This window comes from Pan paniscus, chromosome 19 (genome assembly GCF_029289425.2).
Source record: "Pan paniscus chromosome 19, NHGRI_mPanPan1-v2.0_pri, whole genome shotgun sequence".
In the NCBI taxonomy this organism is placed as follows: domain Eukaryota; kingdom Metazoa; phylum Chordata; class Mammalia; order Primates; family Hominidae; genus Pan; species Pan paniscus.
In genome coordinates, this window is record NC_073268.2 from 19,965,817 (window position 1) to 19,987,281 (window position 21,465).

General features: G+C 49.3%; 3 protein-coding genes across 9 annotated transcripts in view; 2 read left to right on the plus strand and 1 right to left on the minus strand.

Moving 5' to 3' along the window:
* The window catches only part of EFTUD2 (elongation factor Tu GTP binding domain containing 2), a 49,168-nt gene extending 32,426 nt beyond the window's left edge, over positions 1 to 16,742 (plus strand). Inside the window, exons 14-28 of one of the 3 annotated variants that reach the window (XM_003806509.4) lie at positions 1,998 to 2,133; positions 3,281 to 3,408; positions 4,155 to 4,348; positions 6,518 to 6,629; positions 7,016 to 7,156; positions 7,888 to 7,989; positions 9,906 to 9,988; positions 12,059 to 12,145; positions 12,381 to 12,507; positions 12,707 to 12,794; positions 13,427 to 13,545; positions 13,672 to 13,766; positions 14,502 to 14,655; positions 15,842 to 15,949; positions 16,288 to 16,742. In XM_003806509.4, the coding sequence (XP_003806557.1) occupies positions 1,998 to 2,133; positions 3,281 to 3,408; positions 4,155 to 4,348; positions 6,518 to 6,629; positions 7,016 to 7,156; positions 7,888 to 7,989; positions 9,906 to 9,988; positions 12,059 to 12,145; positions 12,381 to 12,507; positions 12,707 to 12,794; positions 13,427 to 13,545; positions 13,672 to 13,766; positions 14,502 to 14,655; positions 15,842 to 15,949; positions 16,288 to 16,383 (1,770 nt within the window). In that variant the 3' untranslated portion in view covers positions 16,384 to 16,742. Of the gene's footprint in view, positions 1 to 1,997; positions 2,134 to 3,280; positions 3,409 to 4,154; positions 4,349 to 6,517; positions 6,630 to 7,015; positions 7,157 to 7,887; positions 7,990 to 9,905; positions 9,989 to 12,058; positions 12,146 to 12,380; positions 12,508 to 12,706; positions 12,795 to 13,426; positions 13,546 to 13,671; positions 13,767 to 14,501; positions 15,537 to 15,841; positions 15,950 to 16,287 lie in introns of those variants that run through there. The other 2 variants (XR_010110534.1, XM_063598651.1) reach the window with 2 other exon arrangements.
* On the plus strand, positions 15,128 to 15,707 carry LOC117976466 (large ribosomal subunit protein eL21). The gene has a single exon (XM_034941671.3). It carries the CDS (start codon positions 15,186 to 15,188, stop codon positions 15,669 to 15,671), a length of 486 nt encoding a protein of 161 aa, XP_034797562.2. The 5' UTR covers positions 15,128 to 15,185; the 3' UTR covers positions 15,672 to 15,707.
* Positions 16,743 to 17,180: 438 nt separating the features above from the next.
* HIGD1B (HIG1 hypoxia inducible domain family member 1B) lies at positions 17,181 to 21,064 on the minus strand. 5 transcript variants are annotated; one of them, XM_008954623.4, is made up of 4 exons: positions 20,959 to 21,064; positions 19,408 to 19,600; positions 18,273 to 18,407; positions 17,181 to 17,325 (listed from the first exon to the last, which is right to left on the minus strand). In XM_008954623.4, the coding sequence occupies exons 2-4, from the start codon at positions 19,505 to 19,507 to the stop codon at positions 17,261 to 17,263; spliced, it is 300 nt and encodes a 99-aa protein (XP_008952871.1). In that variant the 5' UTR covers positions 19,508 to 19,600; positions 20,959 to 21,064; the 3' UTR covers positions 17,181 to 17,260. The 5 variants fall into 5 exon arrangements, with proteins under 5 accessions (XP_008952871.1, XP_008952886.1, XP_008952881.1 ...); XM_008954638.4 differs by having other exon boundaries at positions 17,188 to 17,325; positions 19,408 to 19,558; XM_008954633.4 differs by lacking the exon at positions 20,959 to 21,064 and adding an exon at positions 19,743 to 20,771 and having other exon boundaries at positions 17,188 to 17,325; positions 19,408 to 19,558.
* Positions 21,065 to 21,465: the final 401 nt, after the last annotated feature.

Here is a 21,465-nt window from a genome sequence, read left to right on the forward strand (position 1 = left end):
CATAGCTCACTGCAGCTTCAAACTCCTAGGTTTGAGCAATCCTCCCACCTCAGCCTCCTGAGAAGCTGGGACTGCAGGTGCAAGCTACCATGCCTGACTAACTTTTAAAAAATTTTGTGTAGAGACAGGGTCTTGCCATTATCCCCAAGCTGGTCTCAAACTTGTAGCCTCAAGTGATCCTCCTGCCTTGGCCTCCCAAAGTGCTGGGATTACAGGCAGGAGTCCACCACCTCAGCTTATAGCATTGTTTGTAACATCAGGAAAAGGGAAAAAACTGGAAATAAGTTAAATGTTTGTCAGTTATGCTCTTTAATCTGATTAAATGAGTGATGATACATCCCATAAAATGAACTGCTTTGCAACCACTTAAAGTATGTCTGAGCTGGGCACAGTGGCTCAGGCCTGTAATCCAGACGCTTTGGGAGGCCAAGGCGGGAGGATCACTTGAGTCCAGGAGTTGAAGACCAGCCTGGGCAACATGGCAAGACCCCATTTCTACTAAAAATACAAAAATTAGCCAGGCGTGGTGGCTCATGCTTGTAATCCCAGCTACTCTTGAGGCAGAGGCTGCAGTGAGCTGAGATTGTGCCACTGCACTCCAGCCTGGGTGACAGAGCAAGACTCCGTCTCAAAAAAAAATAAAATAAAATAAATCAACTGGGACTGGTGGTGTGCACTTGTGGTCCCAGCTACTCAGGAGGCTGAGGGCAGAGGATTGCTTGAACCCTGGTGGTCAAAGCTGCAGTGATCCATGATCACACCACTGCATTCCAGCCTGAGTGATGGAGTGAGACCCTGTCTCAGAAAAAAACAAAACAAAGCATGTTCGTATGAACTTTGCTTTCTTAACTGTTTGCACAATATGTGATGCTTGTCAGATTGAAATCATTTGTCAGGAGATGGTAAGGATTTAATTAAGCATGTGGAATGCTGAGAAGCAAAGAATATAACATGGCCGGATGTGGTGGCTCACGCCTGTAATTCCAGCACTTTGGGAGGTCCCAGTGGGCAGATCGCTTGAGATCAGGAGTTCAAGACCAGCTTGGACAACATGGCTAAACCCTTTATCTCCGCACAAAATAGAATTAGCTGTTGTAGTGGTGTGTGCCTGTGGTCCCAACTACCTGGGGGGCTGAGGCAGAAGGATCACTTGAGCCCAGGAGGTGGAGGTTGCAGTGAGCCGTGATCACACCACTGCACTCCAGGCTGGGTGACAGAGTGAGACCCTGTCTCTAAAAAAGGGAATATAGCATGACGTTTGTATGAATTTGTACTCCCTAAAAGATGGGACTAAAAGGGTAAAAATTATAGGAATTTTCATACAGACCTTTCTCCCAAGACAGTAATAAAACATGCAGGTATTTAATAAGCACAGTGGACACACACATACACAAAATGTGTGTGGCCATTCCGGTGGACAAAACAGCAAAACCTAGCAACAAGATAAAATAACAATTAAAATTTATTAGTGCTGAAAAATACTTAGTATCTTATGTCAGACTGGAATGGATTAATAAAAAAAATTTATAGAGCCTGCCTCAGTAGAGACCTTGCGTCTACTGAGGGTGATTTAGCTTGGCCCTGCCCTGACAGGATCCACAGCGAGGTGACCTTTTTTGGTTCCTTCCAGTTCACAATGATCCTCTAAATCTGAGAAGTCTGTAAATAGACTTCTATTTAATAGGTGAGGGAGTTTCTGAGTGGGATGAGATGCTGCTTTTCAGACACCAGGGGGCAGCACTGGGAGTAATCAATCTGAGTGCTTGGTTTATTGGCTGGGATGGGGATGTAACCAAGTTGGCTTTGCCTGTGGTTTGAAGGGTAGGTAGCAGAGATGCCGCTGAAACCAAACTTTTGTCCTTGCCAAGAGCTTTGTCTCCATAGAAGAGAGCCTTGTGAAGGAGTTCTTCAGATATTTCTTTGGACTTCCCTTGTCTCCCTCTAGCACCATGCTCAGGCTCTCACTACAGCTGACATGGTGTCTTATACTCTCACAGGTTGTAGGTGACGTGGACACCAGCCTCCCACGGACCCTAGACGAGCTTGGCATCCACCTGACGAAGGAGGAGCTGAAGCTGAACATCCGCCCCTTGCTCAGGCTGGTCTGCAAAAAGTTCTTTGGCGAGTTCACAGGTAATAATGTGCTCGTGGCCCCTTAACTCTGTCATCCTCGTGCCCTGCCACAGGTATCACAGCAATTTTTTCTCACCCAGCGATGGAGGTCAGAAATCTGAGGATCTTTTCAACAAACCACAGATTCAGATGCAGAACACTGGTGTTTTTCCTAGCTGCTTTCCTTAGTGGATGATGGCACACATTCTATCTTGGGAAACAAAAGGAATTACATTTTCCTGCCAGGAGGAGTGTTCAAGTAAATGAGATGGGGAGGCAGGCTCTGTGGTTCTGGTATATTTTCCAGGGGGCAGCCGGGAAGGTGGATGCTTGGGTAGTGTGAAATAGTGCAAAAAGCACTAGGCTAGGACTTGGGAGACTTGGTTAGTTACACAGAAGGCACGTGATACAGCAGAAAGACACTGGACTGGTTGAAAAAACCACCTGAGTCTGTCTTGATCCTGCCCTGGCCATTCCATGAGATGACCCTGGGCCAGCCACCTAATTCTTCATGACTCTGATTTGTTATCTGTAAAATCAGGGAAGTGGAAAGGGTGATGGCTGAGGGTCTTCTCAGCAGTCTCTGATTCTAAGTCCGGTGGGAATTAGGTGTCTGGGCCCCCAAGGTGCGTAGTTTTAATAGCTTATTTTGGTCTGCCCATCAATCTGACACACCAGATACCATTGAAGGCACACAGGCCTATCCCAATGTGCTCATGGGGGTTCCCTCTTATGTGGTTTATTAATGTGTTCAGAAAACGGGGTAACTTATTGAATAGAGATGCATGCAGTGTTTCTCAATGGGAGTCAGGTCGGGAATTGTTTTAAGTAGATGTTAGATGGGGTGCTTATTTTGTTCCACGTAAATGCGTATAGCCAATAAAAGTTCATAGATCGATGTACTTTAAACTTTTTGTCAGCTGAGTTCCAAGGAACCATGTACCACTGATACCTGCTGCTTGCTCTTTTCTGGCATCAGGGTGACTCCAAATCTTCTAGCAGCACATTCCCAGGAAGCAGGCTATCACTATCTATAGTGCCAGAGCTTTTAGAGCTAACAATCAGTCCCCGCACTTTAAGCTTTTTGACCATTGTGAATGGTTCAGTAACTCCTGCTCGTGCTCCCTGGGAAGGCATGTATTAATGGCTTTCTCTTCTCCATCTACAGGCTTTGTGGACATGTGTGTGCAGCATATCCCTTCTCCAAAGGTGGGCGCCAAGCCCAAGATTGAGCACACCTACACCGGTGGTGTGGACTCCGACCTCGGCGAGGCTATGAGTGACTGTGACCCTGATGTAAGGGCATGTGGCTCCCTGGTTCTCTGGTCTTTTTTTCCCCTTCCTGTGTGGGGATACTGATTTCTGGTCACAGGAGTAATGCCCACTTTCCCACCCTTGCCTCCCCATCCCCATGAGCACAGTCAGGCCTGAATGCAAAGCCTGATGTTGCCACCGCTAGTGCTATGACCTTGGGAACATTACTCACATTTCCTGAGCCTCAAGGCCTTGGTCTATAACACGAGCATAATAAAATGTGAGCGGTTGTTATGAGATTTAAATAAGATTAAGGAAGTGTTACGGTTGTGTTCAGCATGTTGCCTGGCAGATACTAAAGATTCAACAAATGGTAGCTAATCTTGTCAGTCCTGGCTTTTAAAAACATCTTTCCCAGCCATTTCTTAGGCCGTCTAGTTTCTTATCATAAATACACAGCCAGTTGAGAATTGAGTTACATCTTAAGAGGAAATTTGGGACAGTAAGTAATCTTGCCAATAGTGCCTGTCTGCTATCTTAAATCTGTGTCTCTTCCTCAATGCCCTTATCCTCCCAAAAAAAAAAAGAGGAGAATATTTTTGCTCTGCCATGTCTCCTATTCATCCTTCTCAGAGGGATGGGGTAGAACATGGTTTGGAGATGAGACTACCTCATCTTTCTCTAGCTCCTCATAGAGCTCATGTCCTTGCTGTCAAGGAAGATGGCGGGGAGTAGTACTTCCCCGGAGCATAGATGTGGTTGAAGCTGCACCCTGTCCCCTCTTCCAGGGCCCCCTGATGTGCCACACTACTAAGATGTACAGCACAGATGATGGAGTCCAGTTTCACGCCTTTGGCCGGGTGCTGAGTGGCACCATTCATGCTGGGCAGCCTGTGAAGGTACTGGGGGAGAACTACACCCTGGAGGATGAGGAAGACTCCCAGATATGCACCGTGGGCCGCCTTTGGATCTCTGTGGCCAGGTACTGCCAACCAGAGCCCCAGGAGTATGCCTTGGTGTCTATCCAGGGGCTGCCCCCAAGGAGCTGGAAGGAGTGATCCTCCTTGGAAGTAGTTGCAAGGCTCTGTGCAAGAGGGGATAAAGTGGCTCTCCCTCCGCAGGGCTATTGACTTCAAGTTCTTCCTGTCCCAGGTTTGCTGGGGCCAAAGGCAGCTACTGTTGGAATAGTGCCAGAAGCTTCGCCTTTGCACTTTGGGTGGCTCGTGTGAACTTTTTTTTTTAGCCCTATTTGTTTGTTTGTTTGTTTTGAGACAGGGTCTCACTCTGTCTCCTAGGCCAGAGTGCAGTGGCACAATCTCAGCTCACTGCAGCCTCCGCCTCCTGGGCTCAAGCAGTCCTTCCACCTCAGCCTCCCGAGTAGCTGGAACTACAAGCACACACCACTATGTCTGGCTAATTTTTAAATTTTTTGTAGAGACAGTGTCTCACTATATTGCCCAGGCTGGTCTCCAACTCCTGGGCTCAAGTGATCCTCCCACCTCAGCCTCTCAAAAGTGTTGGATTACAGGTGTGAGCCACCACACACCATCTTAAAGCCCTTTTGAAAGCATGAAGCTTGTATGAACTTTTGTAGGAGGATTTCCATTGTTACTCATCTTAATCCTCTTTTCATTTCCTCTCCTGTGTTCCTTAAGTCATAATCTTTGTGTTTCTTCCCAAAAGAAATTGTTCCCCAACTCCACTGTCTACTCTTTGACCAAGAGAGAAGGCTTCACTGGATCCCTTGTAGCATCCCAATCTGCAGTCAAACTTAGCTTGGGCCTCTGGGCTACTTGTCAGTTTATGAGTTTGATTTCCCAGTTGACAAGTTAAACCAAAGCATTTGTGTTCCCTAAGGTGGCTACTCTGCCTCAATGGTGGCCCCTTTTGTTAAATCCACCCTAAATGCCAAAAGGCGGAATATTGAAGAGCTGGGAAAGTGGAAGTTTTCTGTGATGCTTTTTTTTTTGAGATGGAGTCTCACTCTGTCGCCCAACCTGGAGTGCAGTGCCTGTGATCTCGGCTTACTGCAAGCTCCACCTGCTGGGTTCATGCCATTCTGCTGCCTCAGCCTCCCAAGTAGCTGGGACTACAGGTGCCCGCCACCATGCCCAGCTAATTTTTTTGTATTTTTAGTAGAGACAGGTTTCACCGTATTAGCCAGAATGGTCTCGATCTCCTGACCTCATGATCCACCTGCCTCAGCCTCCCAAAGTGCTGGGATTATAGGTATGAGCCACCGCTCCCAGCCTTTTTTTTTTTTCTCTCTGTCAGCCAGGCTGGAGTGCAATGGCGTGATTGCGGCTCACTGCAACCTCTGCCTCCCGGGTTCAAGCAATTCTCCTGCCTCAGCCTCCCAAGTAGCCAGGGTTATAGGTGTGCACCACCATGTCTGGCTAATTTTTTGTATTTTTAGTAGAGATAGTTTTCACCACGTTGGCCAGGCTGGTCTCAAACTCCTGACCTCAGGTGATCCAGCCACCCACCTCAGCCTCCCAAAGCACTGGGATTATAAGCGTGAGCCGCCACACCCGGCCTTCTTTGATGCTTTTGCTAGCCCCTTACAGTTGACACCTTGGGCAGCTTTTTACCATGAGCCTGCAATTGGAATAAGATTTTCCTCTTATGTCCTCACAGAAACACCTTGTACTTTTCTTTCATAATGCCCATCAGTTTGTAACCACATACATGTGTGGATAATGATTGTTTACTGTATGTCTCCCCTGCTAGAATGTATCTGTTTTGCTCACCCCTGCTCTTGGCATGCAGCAAGTACTCAGTAAATTTTTGTGGAATAGGCCGGATATGGTGGCTCACACCTGTAATCCTAGCACTTTGGAAGGCTGAGGCAGGAGGATTGCTTGAGCTCAGGAGTTCAAGACCAGCCTGGACAACATGAAAAAACCCCGTCTCTACAAAAAATACAAAAATTAGTTGGGCATGTTAGTGTGTGCCTGTAGTCCCAGCTACTTGGGGGGCTGACGCAGAAGGATCACTGGAACCTTGGAAGTTCGAGGCTGCAGTGAGCCAAGATTGTGCCACTGCACTCCAGCCTGGTAACAAAGTGAGATCCTGTCTCAAAAAAAAAAAAAAAAAAAATTAGGGAATGCTCTGCCTAAGTTTCACTGCTGCTTATTGGACATTGCTTCAGGTACCACATCGAGGTGAACCGTGTTCCTGCTGGCAACTGGGTTCTGATTGAAGGTGTTGATCAACCAATTGTGAAGACAGCAACCATAACCGAACCCCGAGGCAATGAGGAGGTAGAGTTTCTGAAGAGACCAACTGGGTTGGCTTAAGCTAGATGGTCCCAGGGACACACATGAGCACAAACGGGACTAATCCACAGTCATTGCCATGTCCTGGTTTCAGGCTTAGCCTTCTAGATATGACCCTGCTGGATTCTCCCTGTACTCAGTTCAGATGCGAGGAATTAGGACGGGTGCCTTTTATTATTTTCCTCCTCTCTTTGTTCTGCCAGAATACCTGGGAAGAAATGGCCCTTCAGGTTACCCCCACTCAGCACCAGGCTCCTGGTTGGGGAATACATAGTCTGATCCTAAGCAAGTCCTCTTCTCTTCTCATACCTCTGCACTTTCTGTGCCTGCTCATGCCAGTTGCCCTCAGTCCTTTGTGCTTTGGATCTCAGGCTCAGATTTTCCGACCCTTGAAGTTCAATACCACATCTGTTATCAAGATTGCTGTGGAGCCAGTCAACCCCTCAGAGCTGCCCAAGATGCTTGATGGCCTGCGCAAGGTCAACAAGAGCTATCCATCCCTCACCACCAAGGTATGCCCATGGCCTGCAGCAGCCGCCAAGCCCCACTATCCCCAGCTGAATGGGCAGAGCTGCACACCGCTTCCCATCCATCAGGTGTTCATGATCTGCTGCTTCCAGGAAGCTGTGTCAGGAGCAAGCCCAGCCTATGGCTGTCATGTCAAGGCAGGACAAGACCCGTGTGTGTGTGTGTGTGTGTGTTAAAACAAGACCTGTGTAGGAGGGGGCAGTGATGGGGGGTATAGGACAAGGTTGTGTGTGTGTGTGTGTGTGTGTGTGTGCGCGTATTTGTGTTCCCCAGATGTCTTTATCTAGAAAAAAATACATTTCTTAATGAGTATACTTTGAATTGATTTTCTCGAGAAGAGAAGGAAAAGTGAGTTGTTACTCTGATCCTTGTACACTATGAGCCTGCCAGTGTACCTTTCCAGGTAGCAGGCCAGGAGGGCTAAAGGGCTAGCTTATGTCCATGGGTATAGGGTAGAGTTTGACCTAAATCATTAAGATGGGAATTAAATCATTGACTTCACACCTAGTAGCACCATGCTGAGTGGTCCTGGTGTCTTGAGGACCCACTCATAGGCAGATGCTCCTCACTGAACCTTCTTGAAGAGGCTGGAACAGATGCTAAGTAGTAGCTGTTTCTGATAGGCACCTTCTTGTCTGCTCTGGCCTTGATTTTGTTTGTGTGTGCCTTTGCTGGCATAAGAGAATCCAGGCTGTGACTGCCTGTTGTGTTTCAGGTGGAGGAGTCTGGCGAGCATGTGATCCTGGGCACCGGGGAGCTCTACCTGGACTGTGTGATGCATGATTTGCGGAAGATGTACTCAGAGATAGACATCAAGGTACAGCAGTATCTGCCGGGAGCTGGGTTCACGGTCCAGACTTTCACAAGTGACCAAATCCTTGAATTCCTGGGAAGCTCCAAGGGAAGAGAGAGTACATGTGTTTGTGAAAACCATGATCTGTTGCTCCTTATATGGGAAGGTTTTTGAGAACTGGTTTGCTCCCTTCTGCTGTGTCATACGTTTAAAATCAAGGCTCAGCCGTGCTTGGTGGCTCACTCCCAGCACTTTGGGAGGCCGAGGTGGGAGGATTGCTTGTAGCCAGGAATTCAAGACCAACCTGAGCAACAAAGTGAGACACTGCCTCTACAAAAATTAAAATAAAAAAAATAGCCAGGCTGGGCATGGTGGTCCATTGCTGTAATTGCAGCACTTTGGGAGACTGAGGTGAGAGGATTGCTTGAGCCCAGTTTGAGACCAATCTGGGCAACATAGTGAAACCTCGTCTCTACAAACTAGCCCAGTGCAGTGGCATGTACCTGTAGTCCAGCTACTGGGGGCCTTAGGTGGGAGGATCACCTGAGCCTAGACTGTCAAGGCTGCAATGAACTGTGATTGTGCCATCGCTCTCCAACCTGAGCCTAGGAGGTCATGGCTGCAATGAGCAATCATTGTGCCATTGCTCTCCTTTTTGAGATGGAGTCATACCCTGTCTCAAAAAACTAAAAAATAAAAATTAGTCAGGTGTGGTGGCTTGCACCTATAGTCCCAGCTACTCCGCAGGCTGAAGCAGGAGGATTGCTTGAGCCCAGCAGTTCCAGGCTGCAGTGAGCTACGATCATGCCACTGCACCCTAGCATGGGTGACAGAGCAAGACCCTGTCTCAAAAAATAAATGCATTGAAAAATAATAAAACAGGCCAAGCACGGTGGCTCACACCTGTAACCCCAACACTTTGAAAGTCCAAGGCGGTTGGATTGCTTGAGGTCAGGAGTTCAAGACCAGCCTGACCAACATGGTGAAACTCCGTCTCTACTAAAAATACAAAAATTAGCCAGACATGGTGGCAGGCACCTGTAATCCCAGCTACTCAGGAGGCTGAGATAGGATAATTGTTTGAAACCGGGTGGCAGAGGTTGCAGTGAGCCAAGATCGCACCATTGCACTCCAGCCTGGGTGATAGGGCGAGACTCTGTCTCAAAAAAAAAAAAAAAGAAAAAGAAAATAAAGGCTCCCAAGCCAAAGTTATTCTTGGTCCTTTGTTAGGGAAATAATTGCACAATTAAACAATTAACCCATGGGTGGTGATTAGGTCTCAGAGTGGGTGGTTTCAAGGAGAGGGTGGGGACTGTCTCTCCCAGATTCTTTGTCAAGCCTTGATGTAGCCCCTCAAACCATGTGTTGCTTGGCCTCCTTGTCCTAGTTGAGTCGTATTTTCTCCAAGGCCCTGTGGAGACCCTCAATACCCCTCTTAGACTCCTCTACTGATGTATCTAGGAAGGAGGAAGGATTGGTGTCATAGAAAACACTGGGTTTCCTGGGCAGCAGACCATGTTGGGGCTTCAGGGCAGAGCTTCACTCAGATGCTGTGGGTTGAGAATGACATGGGTGCACACCAGTGGGTCTCTAGCACCAGCTCTGTCAGACCCATGGGGGTTGTTCAGTGAATGGTGGTAGACGGCTGAATGGATGCTGAGAGCTACCTTTGAAGACTAGAATTAAGGCCCTAGTTTGATACCCCACTTACTCTTGGCTCAGGAATCTAATTTCTTTACTACAGTAAGTTTTCTTGGGCTTTTTGGTGATGGTTTGGACAGCTCTTTTAACCTGCTGTTGTACTTATCACTTGTGCTGATTAAGGCAGTTGGGGTTTTCACAGAGGTAGTGTCAAGGGAGCTTCTGAATTCCCTTAGGTAAATGGTTGCCCTTCCAACAAAATTAGACCTCGCTTCAGTAATTTATTTTCTGTTTCCCAGGTGGCTGACCCAGTTGTCACGTTTTGTGAGACGGTGGTGGAAACATCCTCCCTCAAGTGCTTTGCTGAAACGCCTAATAAGAAGTAAGCTGGGAGCACAGTGTCCCCGGGACTGCAGCCTCCTGGACACTCTCTCTCCTTTATCTTCCACCTCCACCCCCACCGTGAGCACTATGCACATAGAGACCTCTACAGCTCAGAATGGGGGGTGCTTACAATACTTGAGTTTCACTCCAGCCCTCTCAGCCCTTCTGCCTTTGAACACAACGACATGGGATTATTCGCCTTGGGTATTCCCAAGAGGAATTTCATAACTGCCACTTTGTCTCTATAAAATGACTATCTTAAAAGTTTACTCCAAATCTTACTCACTTTTTGTTTTTTTGTTTTTTTTTGACACAGGCTGGAGTGCAGCCTCAACTTTCTGGGCTTAAGCAATCCTCCCAAGCAGCTAGGACTATGGGCACACACCAGGCCATCTGTTAATTTTTTTATTTTTTGTTGTCCAGACTGGTCTTGGACTCTTGGGCTCAAGTGTTCCTCCCACCTTGGCCTCCCAAATTGTTGGGATTACAGGTGTGAGCCACCATGCCCAGCTTAAACCTTACTTTTTTTTTCTTTTTTTTAAGACAGTCTCGCTCTGTCGCCCAGGCTGGAGTACAGTGGCATGATCTCGCCTCACTGTAGCCCCTGCCTCCCAGGTTCAAGCAATTCTTGTGCTTCAGCTTCCCCAGTAGCAGGGATTACATGCACGCACCGCCACACCTGGCTAATTTTTTTGTATTTTTAGTAGAGATGGGGTTTCGCCATGTTGCCCAGGCTGGTCTCGAACCCCTGACCTCAGGCAGTCCGCCCGCCTCGGCCTCCCAAAATGCTGGGATTACAGGCATGAGCCACCACGCCCAGCTTAAACCTTACTTTCATAAAGACCAGTAGATTGAAATGAAAGAAAGATGAGCCCTTTGCCCTTTTTGCTCTACCTTGCCCCTGATACTGTGGCTTTTTTTTTTTTTTTTTTTTTTTTTTTTTGAGACAGGGTCTCACTTCATCACCCAGGCTGGAGTACAGTGGTGCCACCATGGGTCACTGCAGCCTCAACCTCCCGAGCTCAAGCGATCCTCCTACCTTAGTTAGCCTCCCAGGTAGCTGGGACTACAGGTGTGCTAACCACACCTGGGTTTGTTTTTCTTTTTTTTTTTTTCTTTTGAGACAGAGTCTCACTCTGTAGCCCAGGCTGGAGTGCAGTGGCTCGATCTCAGCTCACTGGAACCTCTGCCTCCCGGGTCCAAGCAATTCCCCTGCCTCAGCCTCCTGAGTAGCTAGGACTACAGGGAGTGAGTGTCACCACACCCAGCTAATTTTTGTATTTTTAGTAGAGATGGGGTTTCACTGTGTTGGCCAGGCTGGTCTCGAACTCCTGATCTCATGATCTGCCTGCCTCAGCCTCCCAAAGTGTTGGGATTACAGGCATCAGCCATCGCACCCGGCTGGCTAATTTTTTATAGAGATGGGGTCTCTTGCTTTGTTGCCCAGGTTCTGTTTGTTTGTTTGTTTGTTTGTCTGGGGTTTTTTTTTTGTTCTGTTTTGTTTTTGAGACAGAGTCTTGCACGGTCGCCAGGCTGGAGTGCAGTGGCACAATCTCGGCTCACTGCAACCTCCGCCTTCTGGGTTCAAGTGATTCCCCTGCCTCAACCTGAGTAGTTGTGATTACAGGCATGCGCCAGCGCACGCCACCACGCCCAGCTAATTTTTTGTATTTTAGTAGAGATGGGGTTTCACCATGTTGGCCAGGGTAGGCTCGATCTTCTGACCTTGTGATCCGCCCACCTCGGCCTCCCAAAATGCCGGGATTACAGGGGTGAGCCACCGCGCCTGGCTGTTTGTTTTTAAGAGGCAATATGTTGCTGTATCACCCAGACTGGAGTGCAGTGGTGTGAGCCATAGCTCACTGCAGCCTCAAATTCCTGGGTTTAAGTGATCCTCCTGCCTTGGCCTCTCAAAGTGCTGGGATTACAGGTCTGAACCACCACGCTTGGCCCCTGTGGCTTTCACTGATGTCACTTCCTCAGCTGTCCATCTTGTTACCCTTTTCTTAGTAATGCCTCTTCTGCTGTTCTGTTAGCTGTCCTTATCACCCATTTCCATTCTGACCAGGAACAAGATCACCATGATTGCTGAGCCTCTTGAGAAGGGCCTGGCAGAGGACATAGAGAATGAGGTGGTCCAGATTACGTGGAACAGGTGAGAACAGGGCTCTGACGCCAGGGTCGAAAGGAGGCAGGGATGCCACAGTTTAACTGCCGGGTCTCTAAGAGCACACATCTTTCTGGGGAGCATTTATGTCTTTGCCTTTGCTCTTGTTCTGGGCACAGTGGGTAGGATGAAGTGACTGTCTTCCAGGAAGGGAGGGTCTGTGGCTCCAGGACCGGCAATCACAGAGCTGGCTGACAGCTCCATTGTCTCCTCCTTTCCCCAGGAAGAAGCTGGGAGAGTTCTTCCAGACCAAGTACGATTGGGATCTGCTGGCTGCCCGTTCCATCTGGGCTTTTGGCCCTGATGCGACCGGCCCCAACATTCTGGTGGATGATACTCTGCCCTCTGAGGTACAGCAGAACTGATGGGAACTGGGTGGCGGTCTCTTACCTCTGGAGTGGAAGAAACTACAAAGTGTTCTTTTCCCAAAAGTATCTTGTGTCCTCTGGTGAAGGACAGTATCCCCTTACAGGCACATCTGTCTTCTCCCTCTAAACGCTTCAGCCGTTGCCAGGGCGACTGCTAAGGAGGCCTCATGTTTCTCTATAGGTGGACAAGGCTCTTCTTGGTTCAGTGAAGGACAGCATCGTTCAAGGTTTCCAGTGGGGAACCAGGGAGGGCCCCCTCTGTGATGAATGTAAGTCCACCAGCACTCCCGACCCCAGTCCTCGAGGGTCCTTGCAGCCAGGCATGTGAGTGGGATGGGCTCACCATCTTTAGGATTCGGCAGGAGAAGCAGCTTGGGGTACACAGGACCATCCCAAGTCCTGGGCCAGCTTCTTCCCTTTTCCTTCCTTATCCTGGTGGTGTAGCCTGGAAATGGAAATTTAAGTCATTTCTAAACTGTCATTTGCTCCTCATTTCTGAGAAGGGTTTGGCGTTGGACGTATTTGAGAAGAGATATCAAGAGGATGATGAGATTGGAATGGTTTATAGACCCTGATTGGGCTTCATGGACCAAATGTACAATTCTGGAATTTATTCTACATCCACAAAAATGTAAATATGTGCAGAAGAAGGAAATAAACTTCTAGGAAAGCTCTAAGTCTGAGCATGGTCTGAAGCAAACACTAAGAACATATGCTTAACTTCTGACCTCTGCCATGGGCCTTGCTTATTCAGTTAGAACGCCCACCTCCCATTTGATTTCTGTACCATGTCTTTCATGACTGCAAGACAGCTGCAGTGTTGCAGGAGACTGCTACTCTGCCATGGCCCCATGACAGGCCCAGAACCTCTCCCCAGTCACTCCCTCCACCTCCTTTACAGTGATTCGGAATGTCAAGTTTAAGATCCTGGATGCGGTGGTTGCCCAGGAGCCCCTGCACCGGGGCGGGGGCCAGATCATCCCCACAGCCAGGAGAGTCGTCTACTCTGCCTTCCTCATGGTAAGAGAATGGGGCGGTAGGGGACCATCTGCTTCACTGGACAGGGGACTAAGTGAAGGAGCAAGTGGGACTATAGGCCCCCAGCCTTCCCCAAGCTGAGGGGCCTTTCTTCTTGCTCTGCTGCAGGCTACTCCTCGTCTGATGGAGCCTTACTACTTTGTAGAGGTCCAGGCCCCTGCAGATTGCGTCTCTGCAGTTTATACCGTCCTGGCCAGGCGCAGGTGAGCGGCCCCAGGCGTATTAGGGAGAGTGCTGAGAGCAAGAGCAGAACAAGAGTCACCTCGGCTCCTACAGGGAAGAGAGGTTGGCCTTCTCTACCCTCCTCTCTCTGGAAACCCCGTGAGCTGATTTTCCAGAAAGAAGTAGGAGCGGAGGGAGGCAAGCCCCCGCTTTTCTGCAGATTAAAATTTGACATTTCTCCATCCTGGCTAACACAGTGAAACCCCATCTCTACTAAAAATACAAAAAATTAGCTGGGCGTGGTGGCGGGTGCCTGTAGTCCCAGCTACTTGGGAGGCTGAGTCAGGAGAATGGCGTGAACCCGGGAGGCGGAGCTTGCAGTGAGCCGAGATGGCGCCACTGCATTCCAGCCTGGGCGACAGAGCGAGGCTCTGTCTCAAAAAAAAAAAAAAATTGATATTTCTTTTGGGATCCCCTCCTCACAGAGCTGTTGGAGGCAGTGCTGAGGCAAGTCAGTGATGGGAACGTCTTTGGGCCCTTGTCCCTTCACCATCCCACTCCTGTCCTCTGCCCAGAGGTTGCTGCCACTTTGACTTCCACAGGGAATTATACTGAGAGCCCTGAGCCTTTTCTGCTTTTTGTAGAACATTCTTGGTTACTCTTTCTTTGATGGTAACTCTGGGCTGGAATGCATTTGGGGACAGCAAATGCTGGATTGCTTCTTGGCTTTTGGCCTGTGTTTGACTAGAGGCTCAGCCTTTGTTTTTCTGTCTCAGGGGGCACGTGACTCAGGATGCACCCATCCCAGGCTCCCCTCTGTACACCATCAAAGCTTTTATCCCGGCCATTGACTCTTTTGGCTTTGAGACTGATCTCCGGACTCACACCCAGGGACAAGCCTTTTCTCTGTCTGTCTTCCACCACTGGCAGGTGAGAAAGCAAAGCAGGCTGGCGGACTTGGCTTCCCACCTCTGCAAGCCTCATCCCCTTCTGTCCTGATCCCTCTCCAAGCCCTAAGTGAGGTGTACAGCATCCTGGAGAAGAGTCCTCCTCTGGGGAGCATATATTCAGGGCAACTTGAATCTGTGTCTCTCAGTTTAAAAAAAAAAAAGAAATAATAGGGCCGGCTATGGTGGTTCACACCTGTAATCCCAGCACTTTGGGAGGCTGAGGCGGGCAGGTCACCTGAGGTCAGGAGTTCGAGACCAGCTTGACCAACATGCAGAAACCCCATCTGTACTAAAAATATAAAATTAGCTAGGCGTGGTGGTGCATGCCTGTAATCCCAGCTACTTGGGAGGCTGAGGTAGGAGAATCGCTTGAACCCGGGACGCGGAGGTTGCATTGAGCCGAGATCACGCCATTGTACTCCAGCCTGGGAGACAAGAGCGAAACTCCATCTCAAAAAAATAATAAGTAGCCTTTCGGCCGGAACCGCCATCTTCCAGTAATTCGCCAAAATGACGAACACAAAGGGAAAGAGGAGAGGCACCCGATATATGTTCTCTAGGCCTTTTAGAAAACATGGAGTTGTTCCTTTGGCCACATATATGCGAATCTATAAGAAAGGTGATATTGTAGACATCAAGGGAATGGGTACTGTTCAAAAAGGAATGCCCCACAAGTGTTACCATGGCAAAACTGGAAGAGTCTACAATGTTACCCAGCATGCTGTTGGCATTGTTGTAAACAAACAAGTTAAGGGCAAGATTCTTGCCAAGAGAATTAATGTGCGTATTGAGCACATTAAGCACTCTAAGAGCCGAGATAGCTTCCTGAAACGTGTGAAGGAAAATGATCAGAAAAAGAAAGAAGCCAAAGAGAAAGGTACCTGGGTTCAACTAAAGCGCCAGCCTGCTCCACCCAGAGAAGCACACTTTGTGAGAACCAATGGGAAGGAGCCTGAGCTGCTGGAACCTATTCCCTATGAATTCATGGCATCATAGGTGTTAAAAAAAAAAAATAAAGGACCTCTGGGCTACAAAAAAAAAAAAAAATAATAATAATAATAATAAGTAATAAATTTAGGAATAAAATAAATAAGAAGAGTCCTGCTTCTGGGCCTGAATCTTCTGGGAATTCTGCCTGGGCCATCTGAAATTCCTTTGCCTTTTAGATTGTGCCTGGTGATCCCCTGGACAAGAGCATTGTCATCCGCCCCTTGGAGCCACAGCCAGCTCCTCACCTGGCCCGGGAATTCATGATCAAAACCCGCCGTAGGAAGGTATGTCTCCCTTGGGCCTGTTGCCATCCCTCAACCCCCCAGGACTCTCAGAAGCAGGATCTCTCTCTTTCTTTTGGCCCCTTTTCCTAAGGGACACTTTTCCAATGTAGAGATATGATCTGTATACTCCTTAGGCAACCAAACCTGGGCCCCAATCTCGTTGGGAAAGGAGAGCCTTATCCTCCCATGTGATAGTACCCTAAAGGCAGGGCTCCTGAAACACCACCACCTACCTTCCAGCCACCACTAGCCTCCCCACTGAACACAGGTCTTGGATAGTCTCCTTGCTTAGTCTGCGACCACCTCGGGCTTTCTTATATTTGCCCCATTCCCTGCAGGGCCTCAGTGAAGATGTGAGCATCAGCAAATTCTTCGATGATCCTATGTTGCTGGAACTTGCCAAACAGGATGTTGTGCTCAATTACCCCATGTGAGTGCATGGACTCCTGGGAGCTCCTGCTCCCTACAGTGGGCTGCAACTCCTGTACTTGAAGCTGAGACCTCGTATGACGTGGCCTTCGTGTTGTCAGAGAGTGTCTGGAAGCTGCTGTTGCCATCTTGAACAACTCACCAACCTCCAACCCAGAGCCCCAGTGAGAGAGGAGCATTTGGCCTCCTGCTTCCTTCTGTGGCCTCTGCCGGGCTCCATTCCCAAGGAAAAGAGAGGAGCTTGGGCTCACAGAAAGAGAAGGGGATGAAACCCCAAGGGGCCCTATCTTTGGGATTTACATGGAATTTTATTTTCTACAAGTTTGACCTTAGCCATGGTTTGCAAGTGAACAGAACATTCTGACCTCTGTCTTGCTCTGCTCCTTTCATCCTCGTCTCCCCTGCCCCGTCTGGTGCTTACATTCTGAATATATGTCATCTCCCAAGAGGCTTCACTGCCTCTGCTTCCAGCTGCAGCCTCCTTCCTGCCTGGGTCCCCAGGGAAGCCGCCTGCCTTTTAATTCAGTGTTCCCATGAGCGCCAAGGCCCCATTATTGCCCCCTTGCTCCCACTCCATGCTGCTTCTGGGTGGGACCTAAGATGGCTTGGGAGTTGTTGGGTTCCTGCGATCAGAGGTCTACCCCACGACCTCCTCAGGAAACTGCTGCCTCCCTTAAGAATCTTCCTTGCCCTGGAGTAGGGGGCCAGAGCACTTTGATTTCCAGCCATTTACTCCAAGTCCTCTCCCCAGCTACCACCAGTCCCTTACTCTGTTCTCCCCCAGTGAAAAAGAGTCTGTTGATTTTCCTCAAAACTGCTTTATTAGGAATGTACCAGGGATTGAGTTAGGGGAGTTGGACAGCCCCGGCTCCTATAGGAGTTCTACTTCTCTCCAGCATCCTGTGCCATCCTCTTGACATAATCGCTGTACATTGTGTACACAGCACCTGTGTGAGAGAAAAGAAATAATGCCCCTTGGCATCAAACCCTTCACCCGTCCTCTGGCTCTCAGGCGTCCCAGGGGTTCACCTCTAGCTGCTCCCTTGAGAGTCCAGCTTCCCGCTCATCTTTGTGCCCCAGGTCCCAACAGCTGCTTCAAGCATCTGACCACACACCCTGGGGAAACCGCTTATCTGACAGTTCACAAAACACTTTCACATGTATTGTGTATCTGAGAAACCTCACAGCAGCCTGCAAGGTAGGCAAGCCAGGGGTGGTTATTGTCATGTTACACATCAGGAAACTGAGGCTCAGTGAGAAAGATTTGTCCACTGTCACACAGTTAGCAAGTGGCTGTCTGCTTTTTAATCTCAAGAGGAAGAGAAATTCAACATATGTTCTGTTGCATGATTTTTCTCACCCCTAGGGCAAACTGTCATGAGACACTGTCCCCACAGGCCTGGGACAGGAGCCTAAACAGGGAAGATGGCTCAGTATAGGGGCTTCACCAAGCATGTGATGTGGAGCCCAGAACAGGAGAACTTAAGTCACAGTCCTTTTTTTTTTTTTTTTTTTTTTTTTTTTGAGACAGAGTCTCACTCTGTCACCCGGGCTGGAGTGCAGTGGCGGATCTCAGCCCACTGCAGCCTCCGCCTCCCAGGTTCAAGCAATTCTCCTGCCGCAGCCTCCAGAGTAGCTGGGACTAAAGGCACCTGCCGCCACGCCCAGCTAATTTTTGTATTTTTAGTAGATACGGGGTTTCACCATGTTGGCCAGGATGGTCTCGCTCTCCAGACCTCATGATCTGCCCGCCTTGGCCTCCCAAAGTGTTGAGATTACAGGCGTGAACCACCGCGCCCAGCCAAGCACAGTCCTTTTAATTGTTGGGACTTAAAGACCTACAAACTGCATAATCGGTTTTGCCCTCATTCTGCGACCCCACAAAGCTACTCACCTAGCATGATTGCACCCACTGCACAGGCTTGCGCTGCCACTCGGGTGTGAATCAGGTGTATGGACATCTTGGTGGAACCACGAGACCTCAGCCGGTAAATCCTGTATGCTGCTACCACCAAGCAGCCTCCTAAGCCTGTGGGCAGAGAACACAGCCCCTGGACCACAGCCACAATGCACAGCACTCCCCTGATGAGAGATACCTTACCAGGCAGGCTGGGCATCTAGATAAACAGCTGGTTTTATGCAGCATCTGGTGGCGGGGGGTGGGCGTTGCGGGGGACCTAGGGGGATCATTAGAATATTGAGTTGTTGCCGGGGCATGGTGGCTCATGCCTGTAATCCCAGCACTTTTGGGAGACTGAGGCAGGTGGATCACCTGAAGTTGGGAGTTTGAGACCAGCCTGACCAAAATGGAGAAACCCAGTCTCTACTAAAAGTACAAAATTAGCCGGGCGTGGTGGTGCATGCCTATAATCCCAACTACTCAGGAGGCTGATGCAGGAGAACCACTTGAACCCAGGAGGCAGGGGTTGTGGTGAACCGAGACTGTGCCATTGCACTCCAGCCTGGGCAACGAGTGAAACTCCATCTCAAAAAAAATATATATATATTGAGTTGTTGCCCTTCAATGGCATTTTCAAAGTGGCTGCCTCCCTCCCGTGACACCCCTCCCCCATATACAAATAGCTGATCACCACCAGTGATGCCCCTCCCCCAGATACAAATAGCTGATCACCACGACTCAGCCCCTCCCCACCAATTTGCTCCGCCCTGGGCCCTTGAGCCACACTGCTGGCTCCCACCTCCTGGTACAGCTGTTTTCCTACTCTACCAGGGCCATAAGGAAGGAAGCCCTGGGGGACCCCAAGGTGTTCTTCTGACCCTTCCCACTTTGGTGTTGGTGCTCCAGGTTCCTCATATCCCATGTACTCAGTTGGCTGCCACCTCCACCCATCCAGACGTCCTGATTTCATTGTAAGGGTTTGCCCCTTGGCACCTTTGCTGTTGTTTCCCTTGTTCCGTGAGTAGGACCACTTGAGTTTTCTGACCTCTGCTTCATTCTCTTTGGAGGGTACCAGGAGACATGACAGAGAAGGCCTCCTACTCGGCACCCCATTCCTTTCTTCACTTACCTATAGGCACCAGCGGAGATTCCCGAGTCTTCCTCAGGAGCTTCTCAGACACACAGTCTTCGTCGTCAGGTGGTACCCACCAGCGTCTGTTAGCAGACATAATCCTGGACCTGGATGTAAGCAGCTGAGACTCCTATGCTGCAGCCCCGTCCTAGAGAGAGGCACTCCACAATCAGAACTCTGATTCCTCAGTCTGGAGAGGAAAGGAAGGTTACCTGCTAAGACCCTCTCTCACCATGCCCCAACACAGCCTCTACTTGAAAAGATGTCCCTCCCAGGTATCCCATCTCAGGTGGCTGGGCCACTAGTGCCATTTCTCCGTCTCCATTTCCTACCATCTGCCTCTTCCCCAGCTCATTCTGTCTTCACTGCTTTCTCAGCTTCCCCTTCCCCCATCTGCATCCCTATGGGTGTGATCCTTGGGCCAAGAAAAACAGCTGGAAAAGTCCACAGATGGTGGTGGGAGAAACAGTCCTTGAGTGCTGGGGCCCCCGCTGGCCTTTGGTCTGTGATGGTTTCTCCTGTGGGAGCTACAGAGCAGGATCTGGCCCCAGGGAGCCAGAAACGTCCTAGACCAGATAGTGTCACAGCATTAGTTACCAAATTGCCAGAGATTATAATGATTGGACATTGATTTGCATGTAATTTAGCATATATTTTGCACATGAGTACTAAGGAACACATTCTGGTTCCTGAGCTGCTCCGTTTTTCCAGGTCCATCTCTTTCCAGGCAGGTTCTTCACAATTACCAACTGGCTACCTTCATCCCTGGGCTGGAAACAAGGGTTCTGCCAATGGGATGCCTTCTTTTTTTGTTGTTTTTTTGTTTGTTTGTTTGTTTTGAGACGGAGTTTCGCTCTGTAGCCCAGGCTGCAGTGCAGTGGTGCCATCTCGGCTCACTGCAACCTCCGCCTCCCAGGTCCCGGTTGAAGCAATTCTGCCTCAGCCTCCCAAGTAGCTGGGATTACAGGTGTGCACCATGCCCAGCTAATTTTTTGTATTTTTTTAGTAGAGACGGGGTCTCACCCTGATAGCCAGGCTGGTCTTGAACTCCTGACCTCTTGATCCGCCCACCTCGGCTTCCCAAAGTGCAGGGATTACAGGTATGAGCCACCATGCCCTGTCCAATGGGATGCCTTCTAAGCCTAACCATACGGCAAACTCTCTTTTCTTTTTCTTCTTTTTTTTTTTTTTAGGCAGGGTCTCACTTTGTCACTCAGGCTGGAGTGCAGTGTCAATCCCTGCAAGCTTGACCCTCCAGACTCAAGCAGTCCTTCCACCTCAGCCTCTCAAGTAGCTGGGACTACAGGTGCATGCTACCATGCTCAGCTAATTTTTGTATTTTTTGTAGAGACAGTTTTGCCATGCCGCCCAGCCAATCTTGAACTCCTGGGCTCAGGCGATCTGCCCACCTCAGCCTCCCAAAGTTCTGGGATTACAGGCATGAACCACTGTGCCTGCCCTTGAGTCAGCTTCTATCCTAGTTAGCCCTCCTCTCCTGGAGGAGCAAGGACTGGTGGCCCCCCAGGTCGTTGGCATGCTGGTGCTTACCCTAGGAGATGGCTAGAACGAGGAGAACGGGCGGCCAGGCCAGGGCTCAGCGTCTGCTGTTTTGAACCGACCAAAAGCTGAGATGGAGCTGCCACTATGGGGTCAGGGAAGCAGTGACTTGGGCTTTATGAAAACTTTGAAGTCAGGGATGGAGAGGGGAGGGGAAAGGACAGGGGATCGGTCTTAACCCCCAATCTGCTGAGTCCCAAGCCAAAGCTCCAGGCACTGGAAAGTAAGGAAAGACCAAATGGAGGGGAGCCCCTAACTAGATTCAGTCTTTTAATTCCCATGGAATTAAGTGGCTGGATCAGAGACAGGCTTGATGAGGAGAACGGAGATGGAGATACAGGAACAAGGATGAGCAGAAAGCCTGGGTCCCCCAAGTTACACTCCCTCGGATACTCTTATGAACAATGTGGGATGTAAATAAAATACCCTAGTTGTGAGAGACAGACTCTCTAGGCTGTCTTTTGGTTTGGGATTTTTTTTTTTTTTTTCCGAGACGGA